Source organism: Rhinopithecus bieti, unplaced genomic scaffold (assembly GCF_001698545.2).
Source record: "Rhinopithecus bieti isolate Rb0 unplaced genomic scaffold, ASM169854v2 scaffold_2554, whole genome shotgun sequence".
Classification (NCBI taxonomy): Eukaryota; Metazoa; Chordata; class Mammalia; order Primates; family Cercopithecidae; genus Rhinopithecus; species Rhinopithecus bieti.
In genome coordinates, this window is record NW_016804196.1 from 3043780 (window position 1) to 3057659 (window position 13880).

Sequence of the window (13880 nt, forward strand, 5' to 3'; positions counted from 1 at the left end):
GTGGGCGAGTTGCGGGAGTACAGAGCTGAGGCTGAAGAGTCTTGAAAAGGGGGTGTCCGGACCGAGTGACTTGGTGCCAGTGTATGTGTGAGGTCCTGTTTCCCTGTCCCTCATGCTGAGAGAGCATGCAGCTGACCCCCAGCTGGGGCCTAGCACATGGAGTCTGCCTTCTACTGGCTTTCCCTCTGGAAGCTTCAGCTGTTTGTGCTTTGACAGATTTCATTGCTTCAGTCGCCCATTTTTTCTAAAAGCTTAGATGCTTTAAAACAAATACAACTCCAAATAAGTAATTCACTCTTCAGAATCATAGCAATTAATGAACACCCTGCTTAGCCAGTATTTGGATATAATGTTTTTCTCAAATAGTATAAATGCCTCTCAACTACATGAAATAATCTGCAACATTGTGTACTTCTGTAAACATAGTGCCTACTGTATGATACTTTTCCAAGTTTACCTTATCCTTTTTTCTGTTTTACCTTCCTTTTAACATCATCTACACAAGTTCAGGAGCGGCCGGGTTCGGTGGCTCTTGCCTGTAATCCCAATGCTTTGGGAGGCTGAGGCAGGTGGATCATCTGAGGTCAGCAGTTCAATCAAGACCAGCCTGACCAACATGATGAAACCCCATCTCTACTAAAAATACAAAAAATTAGCCAGGTGTGGTGGTGGGCACCTGTAATCCCAGCTACTCTGGAGGCTGAGGCAGGAGAATCACTTGAACCCAGAAGGTGGAGGTTGCAGTGAGCTGAGATTGTGCCATTGCACTCAAGCCTGAGCGACAAGAGCAAAACTCTGCCTTAAAAAAAAAAAGTTCAGGAGCAAAATCTGTCCCTTTGACAACATGTCCAAATGAACACCCTTTTTATTCTATAGACCCTGTTGACCTGTACTTCTAGCTTGCCGTAGTGTGGAAATGTGATTTGGAGGTCAATATTTCAAGTCCTTTTTTCCCATACAAATAGCAGCCTCTGTCCTTTGCATCCTGGCCTCCTTCACCTGTTTTTGTGGGTTTTTTTTTTTTTTTTTTTTAATTTCTTTTCTTTTGAGACAGAGTCTTGCTCCATCACCCAGGCTGGAGTGTAAGTGTAGTGACACCATCTCGAGAGGCTCACTGCAACCTCTGCTTCCCCAGTTCAAGCTGTTCTCATGCCTCAGCCTTCCAATTAGCTGGGATTGCAGGCATGCACCACCACACCCAGATAATTTTTGTATTTTTAGTAGAGATTGAGTTTTGCCATGTTGCCCAGGCTGATCTTGAACTCCTGAGCTCAAGCAGTCCACCCACCTTGGCCAAATGTGCTGGGATTACAGGTGTGAGCCACCATGTCTGGTCCCCTTTTTTGTTTTTCTTCTTAGCAGTTACAGCTGTCGTTTCTCATGATCAGAATGTCTACTCTTATGCAGCCAGGGTTTTTGTTTCTTCCTTCACTGCAGTATCAGGGTTCCTAAAACAGTGCCTGGGGCACGGTGGGAGTTTGAAAGTTTGCTGAATGATTGAATGAACAAGGACTGCTACAAACATTAGATTATCCATTGGTCTCAGCGTATTTAGAGAGCAACATTTGTAATAGCTCAGTGCAAAAACCTTTCATTCCTCTGAACTTGTTCTGAGGCCGAGCTGGAGCTCTGGAGGTGGGAGGCTGGGTTTGCTAGAACTAGGATTGAAAGGTGAGAAAATTCAAAACACGTGACTAGAATATAAAAGACATGATTTAAAACTGTGTGTGTGTGTGTGTGTGTGTGTGTGTATATTTTTTTTTTTTTTTTTTTAAGCAAATGAGCCTTTAAGACTGCAAGTAGGCCCTGGAAGTTGAACATAAAAATCACTTGAAAATAAATCAGTTTGCACATGCTGATGACCGCATACCTGCAGTCTGCCCAGCAACGTGAACAGTGTCACTGAACTGTGAATATTTATACACTGTTGCCTTCAGTGTTCAGTACAACCATCAGTGATTTGGTGGTTGAAATAGACTTTTCACTGACACTAGTTTTCTTTGGCTGTGTATAGATACTCAGTATAAATTGTGTTTAAAATGGGTAGTAGGATATATGCCTGGTGCTGTTAAGTCTGTATTAAAATGCTAATATCAAAATACAAATATTGAAATGAGTGATTTCTTTGTTTGGAAAATGGAGGCCAGGTGTGGCGGCTCATGCCTGTAATCCCAGCACTTTGGGAGGCCCCGGCTGGTGGATCATCTGAGGTCAGGAGTTCGAGACCAGCCTAACCAACATGGAAACCCCATTCTCTACTAAAAATACAAAAACAATTAGCCAGGCGTGGTGGTGCACCTCTGTAATCCCAGGTACTCAGGAGGCCGAGGCAGGAGAATCACTTGAACCCAGAAGGTGGAGGCTGCAGTGAGCTGAGATCATGCCACTGCACTGCAGTCTTGGTGACAGAGCAAAACTCTTATCTCAAAAAAAAGAAAAGAAAATGGATAGATGCAGACGTTGTTTCTCCTGTTGGTGGTCAGAGGGCATGATTTCCACAGTGGGTGTGTAGAATGCCGACAGAGCCTTCCATCTGACCAGAAGGGACTTCATTCTGACCGAGCATCTTGATCTTTGCAGTCTCCTGTGCCCACACTGAGGGGTGCTTTATGCTACCTTTGCTAAATTTCTCATTTCTGAATTGACTAAAAATATTTACTTTTCATAAGAAAATTTGCTTTGGACTTCTCAGAGCTCAATATGTAAATCAACAATCGGTATATATTTTTGTATTCCTGTGGCTTCTCAGATACTGTTAATGGTTCTACTCTGAATTTTAGTGAAAGTGCCAGTAATAGCACAGATTAGTTACGAAAAGTCAAATTTAAAACTTTGAATTTTTCAAAGACTTGGAAAGTTGGCTTATGAATAATCAATTTACTAGGAATTTTAAAAGTAAACTGATTACATTTTGTTTAAAATCTAAAATTTTTCTTGGCCAAGTGTTGATTTTTTTGTGGTTTCTAGCACATTGCTCTGATCTGATTGCCTCAATCACATGAGGCACCTCCAGTGCGTGGTTTTTATATAAATGAGTAATATTGAGGGTTTCTCACCCGTCTCTCATATTCAGTTCTTTATTTACTGCATAGCACTGGTGATCTGACATTGCCCGAGAGTAAAACGTAAAACAGGAGGCACAAAAGTGCTAAGGGCAAAGGCGCAGATAACACTCCTTGGAATACTATTCCAGGGTAAAAATAGTACTAGCTATGCTGAACAGAATCTTCACCTTAACTCGAGAACCTTAGCATGGGTGTCATTTCAGTGTGGCATGTGGAGCCAGAGTGTGAGGTCCATGCAGGCGTCCTCCTGTCCCAGGAACATGTTGAATGCTGTGGGTTGCCCTGCATTTGGGGGAGCCCTGAGGTACGATGAGAAGATGGTGCATTTCCCAGTAGGAAAGGTCTGTGCTGCTTCATTATGGGGTCAGGTGTTGTGAAGATTTGGGAAACAAACTGCTTTTGGGAAAATAATGAGCAGAAGGTATTAATCTTCATTTTATTCATCTGACTTGTAACATTTACCAGTAAGTGAGAAGCTTAACATTGGATATTGTGGTTTTTCTTTTCTAGCTTCCAAAGGAACTGTCTTCAGAGACTTTTGACAAGACCATCTTAGGAGCCCTGAATCAGGGTTCCTTGAAAAGGGAAGAACGGCGACATCCTGACCTAGAACCCATCCTAAGGTAATGATTGACCTACCGCCTATCACAGCAGCATACAGACAGGACACAGCGCCACTCCAAATGGGGTCTTCAGGTGGGGGAATCATAGAGATCTTTCTCTGGTGTACTTCTTAAAATGGACATGTTATCCTTGTGCTATTTAGGCTCATTGTAAAAGATACCAAACTAGTTTTATCATTGTACTCTTTAGTTCTCTGATGTCATAAAATTTAGTTGCTTCTGAAATATGCAGATATTGAATAAAGCCTCTTATATTCTTTATAAAACACTTATTGAAAGAGGCCTTTGTCCAGGAGCTCCACTTTGAAGAGATGTTTTATTTAAGTTGTCAAGTGCCTGGGCTGGTGGGTGGGAGAGTGAAAGGCAGCCCTGCTTTCGAGCACCTGCTCTTCCTGGCCGTTGCTCTGTTGGAGCCATGGTGCTGCCAGGGATCAAGGTTTTGCCCACATGAGGTTGTTGGGCTTGTTGGGAAAGACCCGCTTAGATGAGATGAGCTTGGATTAATTCCCGGAGCCTCCCATGTGCTCACAAAGGAAGAAATTGAAGACACAGGCAAGGCGTGTCGTTGGCGGCACAAGGGCCCTGTGGAGGTGGGATGAGTGTGGATGTAGGGAAATGTACTTGTTTCATGATGGGAAGTTGAGGGATCTCTTGCCCAATTAATGGCTTCTCTAAAGTAAGAGGTTTGCTTAAGAATGGGTAGATTGGGGGTGTGGGATCACATGCTTGAGAGTAGAGGGGATGTAAATTGTTGTGTGGAGATCTGGAGGACAACCTGCTGAAGGAAGTCAAGTGAGCCGGGCAAGGTGTGGAGTCCATTTGAGATTGAAGATCAATACGTTATCGTGGTATTGGTCTGTCCTGTTGTGTGAGCTGTTTTTTAAATGTTTCCCAGCAGCTCAGGTCCAAGTGTCAGGAAAGCAAGTGGTTGTATGTGTCCTGGATAGGGCTTTCTTGGATGAGACAGAAAGACAATGAGGCAAGGAAATTTGGGGAAAAATGTTCAGTTTTTAACAAATGATGGACAGTTACGAGATCTAGGCTGGACTAGGAAGTGAAAGTAGGTGAGTCTGCTAGAGTGGAATGAACTGTGCTTGGAAAACAGGTGCCATGGGAGTAATCGGGTAATTAAGCAGTGAGGGTCTCATTGGGATGAGAGTGAGGCATCTGGGTGAGTGGATCTAGAGGTGACGGTGGAGGTCAGCGGATGGTTTTGGCAGTCGTGGCGCTCACCTCTCTGAGGGCTTCCCTGTAGGAGGGACGTAAATTCAGGAATAATGGCCAAGGAAACATGCTGTTTTACTGGAAACTTGCAGTTATTAATAAATACATTACATAAAAGCAGTGCTGGAGCCTATATGGCTTAGGTTCAGGGCTTAAGTAAGACAGCCTATCATCTGCCTTCTAAACTTGAGGTGGCCCAGTTTGGGAAGCCGACTTCCCAAGGGAGAGCAGAGGTGTGTGTCACTGACTGTTGCAGCCCCGCTCCTGAGCAGGGAATTGGGACCAGTGAGTATTCTCAGGATGTGCGGGCCTGAGAAGGGGACGAGTGTTTGCTCCCCAGTGGAGACAAGCAGAAATCTGGGAGTGGGAGAGTATTTTCATTGTATGGCAAGATCCGGGGTGTGACAGTGGAAGTGAAATACTAGAAGAAGATAGGAATGTGAGGAAATTACTAGGGAAAAGGCGGCCAAAGAGTCTAGTGTCAGGTGGGTCACACGTGCAGACACCCATGTGGTCGTGTAGGCTCCCAACATGACACAAGATTTGGAATGGAGGAGACAGGCCAGGGCCAAAATTGAATAAAAACATGGAAGAGTGACCTAAAGGTTGGTGCATGACTTAGACTAGGTCCAGTTGACGCAGAGCGGCTGAGTGGCAGGTTGAGTCAAGGGAGTCCAGGTGCATGCATGCCAGGAGGTTGTGGGGAGAGGATCACCTTCCATGTGAGTAGCGGTGAGCACAGTTGGAGCCCAGGGGCTGGGCAGATTGTATCAGAAATAAGGAGATACAGGCTGCATGCACAGAGTCTGCATATTTGGGGAATCTCAAAGGGCACAGAGGAAAGATTTAGAGAAAGAGAGGGAGAGGGCCAGGCACAGTAGCTCACATCTGTAATCCCAGCACTTTGGGAGGCTGAGGCAGGAGGATCATTTGAGGCCAGGAGTTTGAGACCAGCCTGGGCATCATAATGAGACTCCGTGTCTACAAAAAATTTTACAAATTAGCCAGGTGTAGTGGCATATGTAGGTCCAACTACTCAGGAGACTGAGACGAGAGGACCACTTGAGCCCAGGAGTTTGAGGCTGCAGTGAACTGTTAGTGCCACTGTACTCCATACTGGATGACAGAGCCAGACCCTGTCTCAGAAAAACCCTTGATGCCTGTGTGTTCTAGGAGATATGCTGAACTATGTGGTTCAGGTCTTAGTAATACCATTGACTGCATTCTTTGTACGACTATCATGTTTCAAAAGTCATTGCTGGCTCCCGTTCTCTTTTTCCTGTCCCTTCTGACCAGTTAAGTCCTAAAGCCACTCAGTGGGGCAGAGCAAGGTAGACAGCAGCATCAGGATAGGAGGATGTGCCCTGATGGACTGGAGAAGGGGACCTGTGTGGGGTGAGGAAGCCATTCTCTCATGGGTGGTGGGAGGCCTGGCCCATGTCACAGAGCTCAAAGAGAGTGAGGAGGGCAGATGTGTGGAGTGATGGCCTAGCAGGCCATTGAAGCCTAGGCAGGGCCAGGAGGGCACCCGTCCAGGGGTTGGAAGGGAGCAGCAGCGACAGAGGAGAGAGCTTGCTCTAGGGGATTAGAGCAACTGTGTAAATATATTCAGGACAGTGAGAACCAGGTTTCTTTCTTTTGGAAAAGGGCGTTATCCTATGAAAAACAACAAAACCAGGTTGAACCCTGATCCCTAGAGTGTCTGATTGGAATTGAAGTCATTGGTGTGAACTCATGGTATCTAGTATATGCAGATACAGAAATAGATATGGGTGCATATGTGTGATTCATTGAACGGGTCTGGAAGTAGCAACATCCCAGTAACAGTGGGCATACCTGTGCCCAGACCTTGACTTCTCTATGTGATTCTCCATTAAAAGGAACTAGAGCTCCTCTAAAAGGAACTAGAGTTCCTTGAAGTTTTGAAAAGCTGATTTCAGGGCTGGGGCAGGAAAAGTACAAGATGAGCCTGTGGTGCCAGAAAACACGGGTGTGCTCAAAGAATGATCCAGTTTTGTCAAAAGGACAGAGCCAGCTTGATGGGGCTTCTAGTGTCACATCTGGGGTAAATAGAAACATCAGGACAAATAATAATAGTACATTGCATAAAATAGAAAACCTTGAGTCCATGTTGAAATAATAAGTGAATAGATTGAGTGTTTGAGGAATAGGATATTTACAGTATCGAAGTCCTTTCCCAGAATTTTTTTCACAGAATAATGCTTATTAATTGTAAAGGGAGAAGGAGTAACTTTAGAGTGGAGAAGCCTTGTCGTGCACCATTGTAATCAGCTGAAGTGAACTTATCAATGGTGGGCAGTCAGCATCTCCTCCACGAGACAGGCTGCAGCAGAAGCACACAGCCCCACTGCTCTGTTCTTGCCAGGAATCTGATTGTGGGGAAGCCTCAGACAAACAGCATTCCAGAGTATACCTAGCCTGTCCTCTTAGGTGCTACAGCTCAGTGTGGTGCCGGATGCTGAACTGGATCTTTCATATGAAACAGATCAATTGGCAAAACTTAAATGGGATCTGAGGAATAGAAGGTAAAAATTGGTCAGTGTTAATTTCCTGATTTTGATTGTAGGAGAACATAGGAAATACTGATGTCTTTCCAGGAGTTAGCCATTACATTAGGTATTTATGGTTTAGGAAAGAAGCCTTTGTACTGTATTTGTAAGTTTGAGATTTTCAGAAGGAAGAAATTAACTATTTCTGGAAGGAGCCATTTTCAAAAAATGGCTGTCAGCTAGGACCCCAATTAAAAAGTAAGTGGCTGGGCACAGTGGTTCATGCCTGTAGTCACAGCCCTTTGGGAGGCCAAGACAGGAGGATCGTTTGAGGCCAACAGCCTGGGCAACATAGTGAAACCCCATCTCTACAAAAAAAATGTAAAAATTAGCCGGGTGTGGTGGTGCACACCTGTAGTCCCAGCTACTCCAGAGGCTGAGGTGGGATGATCACCTGAGCCCAGGAGCTTGAGGCCACAGTGAGCTATGATTGCACCACTGGACTCCAGCCTGGGCAACAGAGTGAGACCCTGTCTCTTAAAAAAAAAAAAAAAAAAGTATGTGTGTGACTTCTTGTTAAAGCTTTTAGGATTCTCCTCAGCTTTGATCATACTTGGCCTCTTGTGCATGTTGTGTCTGTGTGTTTTAAGCGTTTTTACTGTAAAGATGTTATTAAAGCTAATTTTGAAGAATGCAGAGGTGTGTACTGAGAAAATTTCCCGGTTTCCCATTCTCCAGCTCTAACAGCTAAAGTAGTGTAACTTTTCCAAAATTTTGTGTGCACATAAATGCCCTTAGATTTATGTGTGTGTGTGTGTGTGTGTGTGTGTGTGTATATATATATTTCCTTTACTATCCAAACGGAAGTATTTTATACATATTAATACTTTTCTGCCACTTTTTTCTTTAAATATATTGGGACATGGTAACACATCAATACATATAAAAAGATGGCTGTTTTATTTGCTACGTAATATTCCTTTTTAGCTGAACTGTAATTAATCAGCATATTTTACGTCCATTTTAGTTGTTTCTAAATATTTTTAAACTACTACAGTGTACAGGTGTATGATTAATTTTTTGCTTTTTATTTTTATTAATTTTTTTTTTTTTGAGACAGGACCTCGCTCTGTTGCCCAGGCTTATCTCAAACTCCTAGGCTCAAGCAGTCCTCTCCAGGTATATATTGTTAACACATATGGATACATTTATCTGTAAGATCAATTTATAGAAATATTTTAATTGGTCAAAAGTGATGTATTTTTAATATGTAATATTTTCAAACTATTTCTAAAAAGGTAGCAGCACTTTATATCCTCTGAGGCCTCATGCTTGTATCTCCCGCCTGAGCAGACTCAAAACATTCTCAATTGCTCTTCTTCGCCCATCTCAGAGAGAAAGACAGTCTGATTGCAATTTGTGTTTGAGTAGCCTTTGCCGCCTCCCTGTGAACGGCCTTTTCAGTCCTTTCCATGCTTTATTGATGTCACTGATTGGAAGAGTTACTTGTTAGATAAAGGAAAGAGCTCTGCTTGCGATTACTTCATGACCATACAGGTGTTTTAAATTTTTATGTAGTCAGATTTATTGATCTTTTCTCTTGTGGTTTCAGGGTTTTGTGTCATGCCTAGAAAGACCTTTTCAAAGATATGTTTGAAAACACATCTGAGATATGTTTCAAAAAATACTTATAAAATGTTTTCTTCTGATACTTCCTTTTAAAAAAAAAATCTTGGATTCATTTGTAATTTTTTTGATGTAAGGAGTATGGTGGGGATTCGTATCTTTTCCCAAATGGCTCGCCTGTGGCCTCAACACCATTAATAGGATGTCAGGACACTTCCTTCTCAGTTTGTGGGTTTTAAATTAGTAGGTCATCCTTTGTGTCTCAGAAGTGTAGCAATTATAAAGGAGGGGGAAGAAAGGAAACTGAGAAATAGGAAATGTTTGTAAGTGATACAGATCTTGGTTGGTACAGGACACACTGCATTTAGTCTCAAATATGTTATAGGTTAGGAAAATGAAAATATGGCCTGGCTGGGTGCGGTGGCTCAAGCCTGTAATCCCAGCACTTTGGGAGGCCAAGACGGGCGGATCACGAGGTCAGGAGATCGAGACCATCCTGGCTAACACTGTGAAACCCCGTCTCTACTAAAAAATACAAAAAACTAGCCGGGCGAGGTGGCGGGCGCCTGTAGTCCCAGCTACTCTGGAGGCTGAGGCAGGAGAATGGCGTAAACCCGGGAGGCGGAGCTTGCAGTGAGCTGAGATCCGGCCACTGCACTCCAGCCTGGGCGACAGAGCGAGACTCCGTCTCAAAAAAAAAAAAAAAGAAAGAAAATATGGCCTGAAATGTGCATTTGGGGTTGGATGATTTCTGTCGTGTCAAAATGTCACCTTTTTTTTCTTACTGATTTGATTTATCAAGTAGTTTATGGCCACTTTGATTTTTAATATCAGTATAATTGCCATCTTGTGGTTATTCATTAATGAGCCTTGACTTTAGTTTGTATGCTGATTTCAGTCCCCTGCCTTTATCTCATTTGTGGTTTGAATGCAATACTCAGTGTTCCTGTAGTGGATGTGTACATAGGATTTGGAGTTGTATCTGAGCTGTTCCTTGGAACTCAGGCCTTGAATTGAAGGTGTGCCTGTGCTTTTGACCAGTTGGTTTCTAACATGACTGGGTGTGGGTTCCACCACTGCCTTTGGATTTTAAAGTCAGCCTTAGGTAATATGTTCAGACCTGGAAATCTAGATTTGCTCCTGAATTCAGATCTCAGTTCTTCCATCTCTTAATTTCACCCGTGTCTTCCTATTGAATGTTTACTTTCACATTAGAATACGAAGAAGCAATTTTGCATGATATACGAGGCAACTTTGGCCCATAAAGGTCATCTGTTGGTATCTGATTTTATAATTAATCTGAATAATAGGTCAAAAACCTTGGGGGAGAAATTAAGAATTAAAATTTAAAATGAGCATTTAAAAGTGTTCAAAACTAATAGAATGGGATTTGTACGTTAAGCACCTACGTAGTAGGTAGGCTGACTGTTTATCTGTGTGTACTATTTGATTCTCGTAACCATAAGAAATTGGAAGTTGAAAGGCTGTTTAGGGTGCTTCAGCTTATAAGTGATTGAACTGGTATTCAAATCCAAAGTAAACTTTCTAGTAGATTCTGCTCTAATTGTATGTCCAAGAACCCTTTTACAGGCACCACTGTCAGAAAGACCTCCAGCTGGAGTCTTTTAATTACATTAATAGAATATGAGGAAAGCTGGGTTTCAAAGATAACTTTGACTCATGGCATGTTACACATTCAACATGAATCATCAGTCATGCCTTAGGTTACAGAATGTTATGTATAATATATGATAACTACATAATTGACTGTTCCATATTTTCCACGACTCTTAGCATCCCAAACTTCCCAACTTCCCACTTGGAGAGTGTGGGAATGTCCCTTAATTGTGCAGCCAAAGACCAGGCTCGGTTGCTCACGCCTGTAACCCCAGCACTTTGGGAGACTAAGGTGGGCAGATCGCCAGAAGTCAGGAGTTTGAGACTAACCTGACAGACATGGTGAAACCCCGTCTCTACTGAATACAAAATTAGCCAGGCATGGTGGCACATACCTGTAATCCCAGCTATTCTGGATGATGAGACAGGAGAATTGCTTGAACCCGGAGAAGCGGAGGTTGCAGTGAGCTGAGTTTGTGCCATTGCACTCCATCCTGGGCAAAAAGAGCAAAACTCAGTCTCAAAAAAAAAAAAAAAAAATAGTACAGCCAAATAAGGAGAAGAACCCCTGTGAAGAAGAGTAAAGAAATTACAGTTGTTTTTCTGAACAGAAGGGTGGCTGTTGGATCACTTGGGCAAAGGCTGGAATAATACATTTTTGGGCCAGAATTGAAAACATACCATTAGATTATACAAAATTAAAAATGCACCTATTTTGGTCAATTCTTGCAAATGAGTTTTGTTAAATGTTACTGACTTCTTCCCATAGGAAATACATTACAAAATAATACTCTTTTCTACAGGAAAAATATTTTTTCCATACCTGAATTAAACTGCCACTTAAGTCTGCTTTATAATTGAAACTGAGCTCCTTGTGGATTAACATTACCTGAAATTAACAAATCTCTCTTTTTATATGCAGGCAGCTATTTTCAAGTTCATCACAAGCTTTTCTACAGAGTCAGAAAGTACACAGCTTCTTTCAGTCCATATCATCAGACTCCCTACACAGTCTCAGTAAGCATCCTCTGTCCCTCTGTGGAGGTCTTTTTTCTTTGTTGGATTTTATTGCTTTACCATGTCATTTTGTGTAGGTTTGTCACTTTAGTTAAAGTTAAGGAATAGTGGCATACAATTATTTGTCATTTTTAATGAGTTTTACACTGCAGTTTTAAAGAAAGTCATGTATAAAAGCTAATATAACAGAGCAGACTGATTCCAAGGTAAGGTCTGATTCCACTCTAGACTTTGGGGTGTGGCCAGTCCTTCATTTCCTGGGTAGGAACTGTCCCGTCACCGGCTGGAGACCTTACAGTGCCACGTGCTGGTGTATGATCTAGTCTGTCTTCCTCCTGTCACCTGTTTCCAATTGACCTTTCCAGCCGATCAGACAGAAAACATCAGCCCTATTCTTCTCACTCTGCCTCTTTGTTTTCATCACGGAAAGGACAACGCATGCCAGACAAAGGATGTTTTCCTTTATGTCCCTTCCTTACCATCCCCTTGTTTATAGTTAGGCCTTTCTTTCATGCGGGGACTATTAAAGGTAAACCCTCACTCTTTTCTCAGATTCTAGTTTCCCACTCGGATGTATCCCTGGGTTATCTATCACAAGGATAAATGTGTTAAATTCCTGGTTGGTCTGAAATTCAGGCCCCACTGTGACCTTCCAGGAGCTTCCTTCTGCTCCCTGTGCTCTGTCTGCCAGCACGCCCAGCCATTGCCTGTCCTGTGTCTTTGCTCATTTGTACCTTTACTTAAACATCCATCCTTTTGTCATAGCCTGTTAAAATCACACCTGTTTTAAGGCCCAGCTGAAACATCACCTCTTCCATGAAGCTTTGCTAGTTTTTCTTAACGTTCCGTATGTTGAGTTTTGCTCTCTTGTTTCAGCTTTCACCAGTGTCTGCCTTGTGTTTAATTTTCTACACATCTACCTCAGCCTGCCTTTTACAAATATTTTGTCAGTAACATTGGCGTGTCATTTAGCAGAATTTCTTCAGGCATAGCTACTATAGCGAGGAACATTTTTCTTTTTTAAAACTGTCCCTCTGCTTTCAACAGAGTCAGGTTTTCCTGTATTTAAAGGGGAAAGAAAAACACGTATTTCCTCAATTCGAAGTGGGAGAAAAAGAGGTTAAAGAATAGTATGATTGAGTGTTATATAGGCTAACCTTTAAAGTTTCTGTAAGTGTGTTAAATGCTAACATAATTATCAATCAGAATGAAAAATGTGACTCTTTATGACTAGTTGACCAAGACACAATGCACAACTTCAGGGTTAAATTTATGTCTGAATGATAGCAATAGCATTTATTAAAGAGAATCCTGATCATTCTGGAGCTATGTAGATTTAACCATCAGTGCTTTTTCCTGAGCCAAATGTGAGTGCTTTGTTTTGAACATGTATCAGTAACATCAGTTTAATTTCAAAAAGGCATTGAATTGAGCACAAAGTTAAACTTTTAGTTCAGATGAACAGGCTGCTCAGGAAAACTCACTCAAGTGAGTTCATATATAAGTAATAAACTCATCTTGAGGGCGTGGTGCTGTTTAAATTACATGAGCAGTGCTAAAGAGGTTGGTGGATTTTGTTTCAAGTTTGTAAAATTAAAACACTGTATGAAAGTACAGAACTTGAGATTGTGGGAAATCTTGTCAGCCTAACGTTCATGCATATCTGAGTTGTTTCCCTAGTGAATACACTGTTTTCAAGGCTCATTTGCATACACTGTTGGGTTTGTTTTTTTTTTTTTTAATTGATAGCTTTACCTTTTTATTCTCTGGAACGGAGAGCATCACTCCATATCCTGAAAACTAGCGCTGAAAACAAAACAATGCTAAAGTCCTGAATGAGTTAAGATGTTGAACTGTGGAGTCCTTCTGGCCTGTGTTTCAATGGGGAAGTAATCTAAAATGTGGTGCATGGGCCAGTGCTGGTCCATAAATTGCTGGTTACTGTTCTGTAACACAAGAGCAGAAATTGAGAGCAGACACTGAGAGATTAACAATTTGACAGTGCCACATTATTTTATTGTATTTTACAAAAGTAACTATCCACAGCAAACTGAAGATTTAAAAAAATAAAAACTGAATCTTTACCACACCACAGAGGTTTAAGAGGCACATTTCTACTTTATTTGCTCATTTTCTCATGAGCACACTGGGGCTGACAGATATGAAACGACTTGCCCCGGTCAGTCGCTCTTCAGGGA

General features: G+C 42.1%; 1 protein-coding gene across 5 annotated transcripts in view; it reads left to right on the forward strand.

Annotated features, from left to right (window-relative positions):
* Window positions 1–13880, forward strand: part of ZCCHC2 (zinc finger CCHC-type containing 2) — a 66985-nt gene that overhangs the window by 23740 nt on the left and 29365 nt on the right. For all 5 annotated transcript variants that reach the window (XR_001884516.1, XR_001884517.1, XR_001884518.1 and 2 more), the window contains exons 5-6: window positions 3576–3688; window positions 11588–11682. Coding sequence is in view for 2 of the 5 variants with exons in the window: in XM_017867148.1 (XP_017722637.1) it covers window positions 3576–3688; window positions 11588–11682 (208 nt within the window). In the remaining 3 variants the exon portion in view is untranslated. The remainder of the gene's footprint in view (window positions 1–3575; window positions 3689–11587; window positions 11683–13880) is intronic.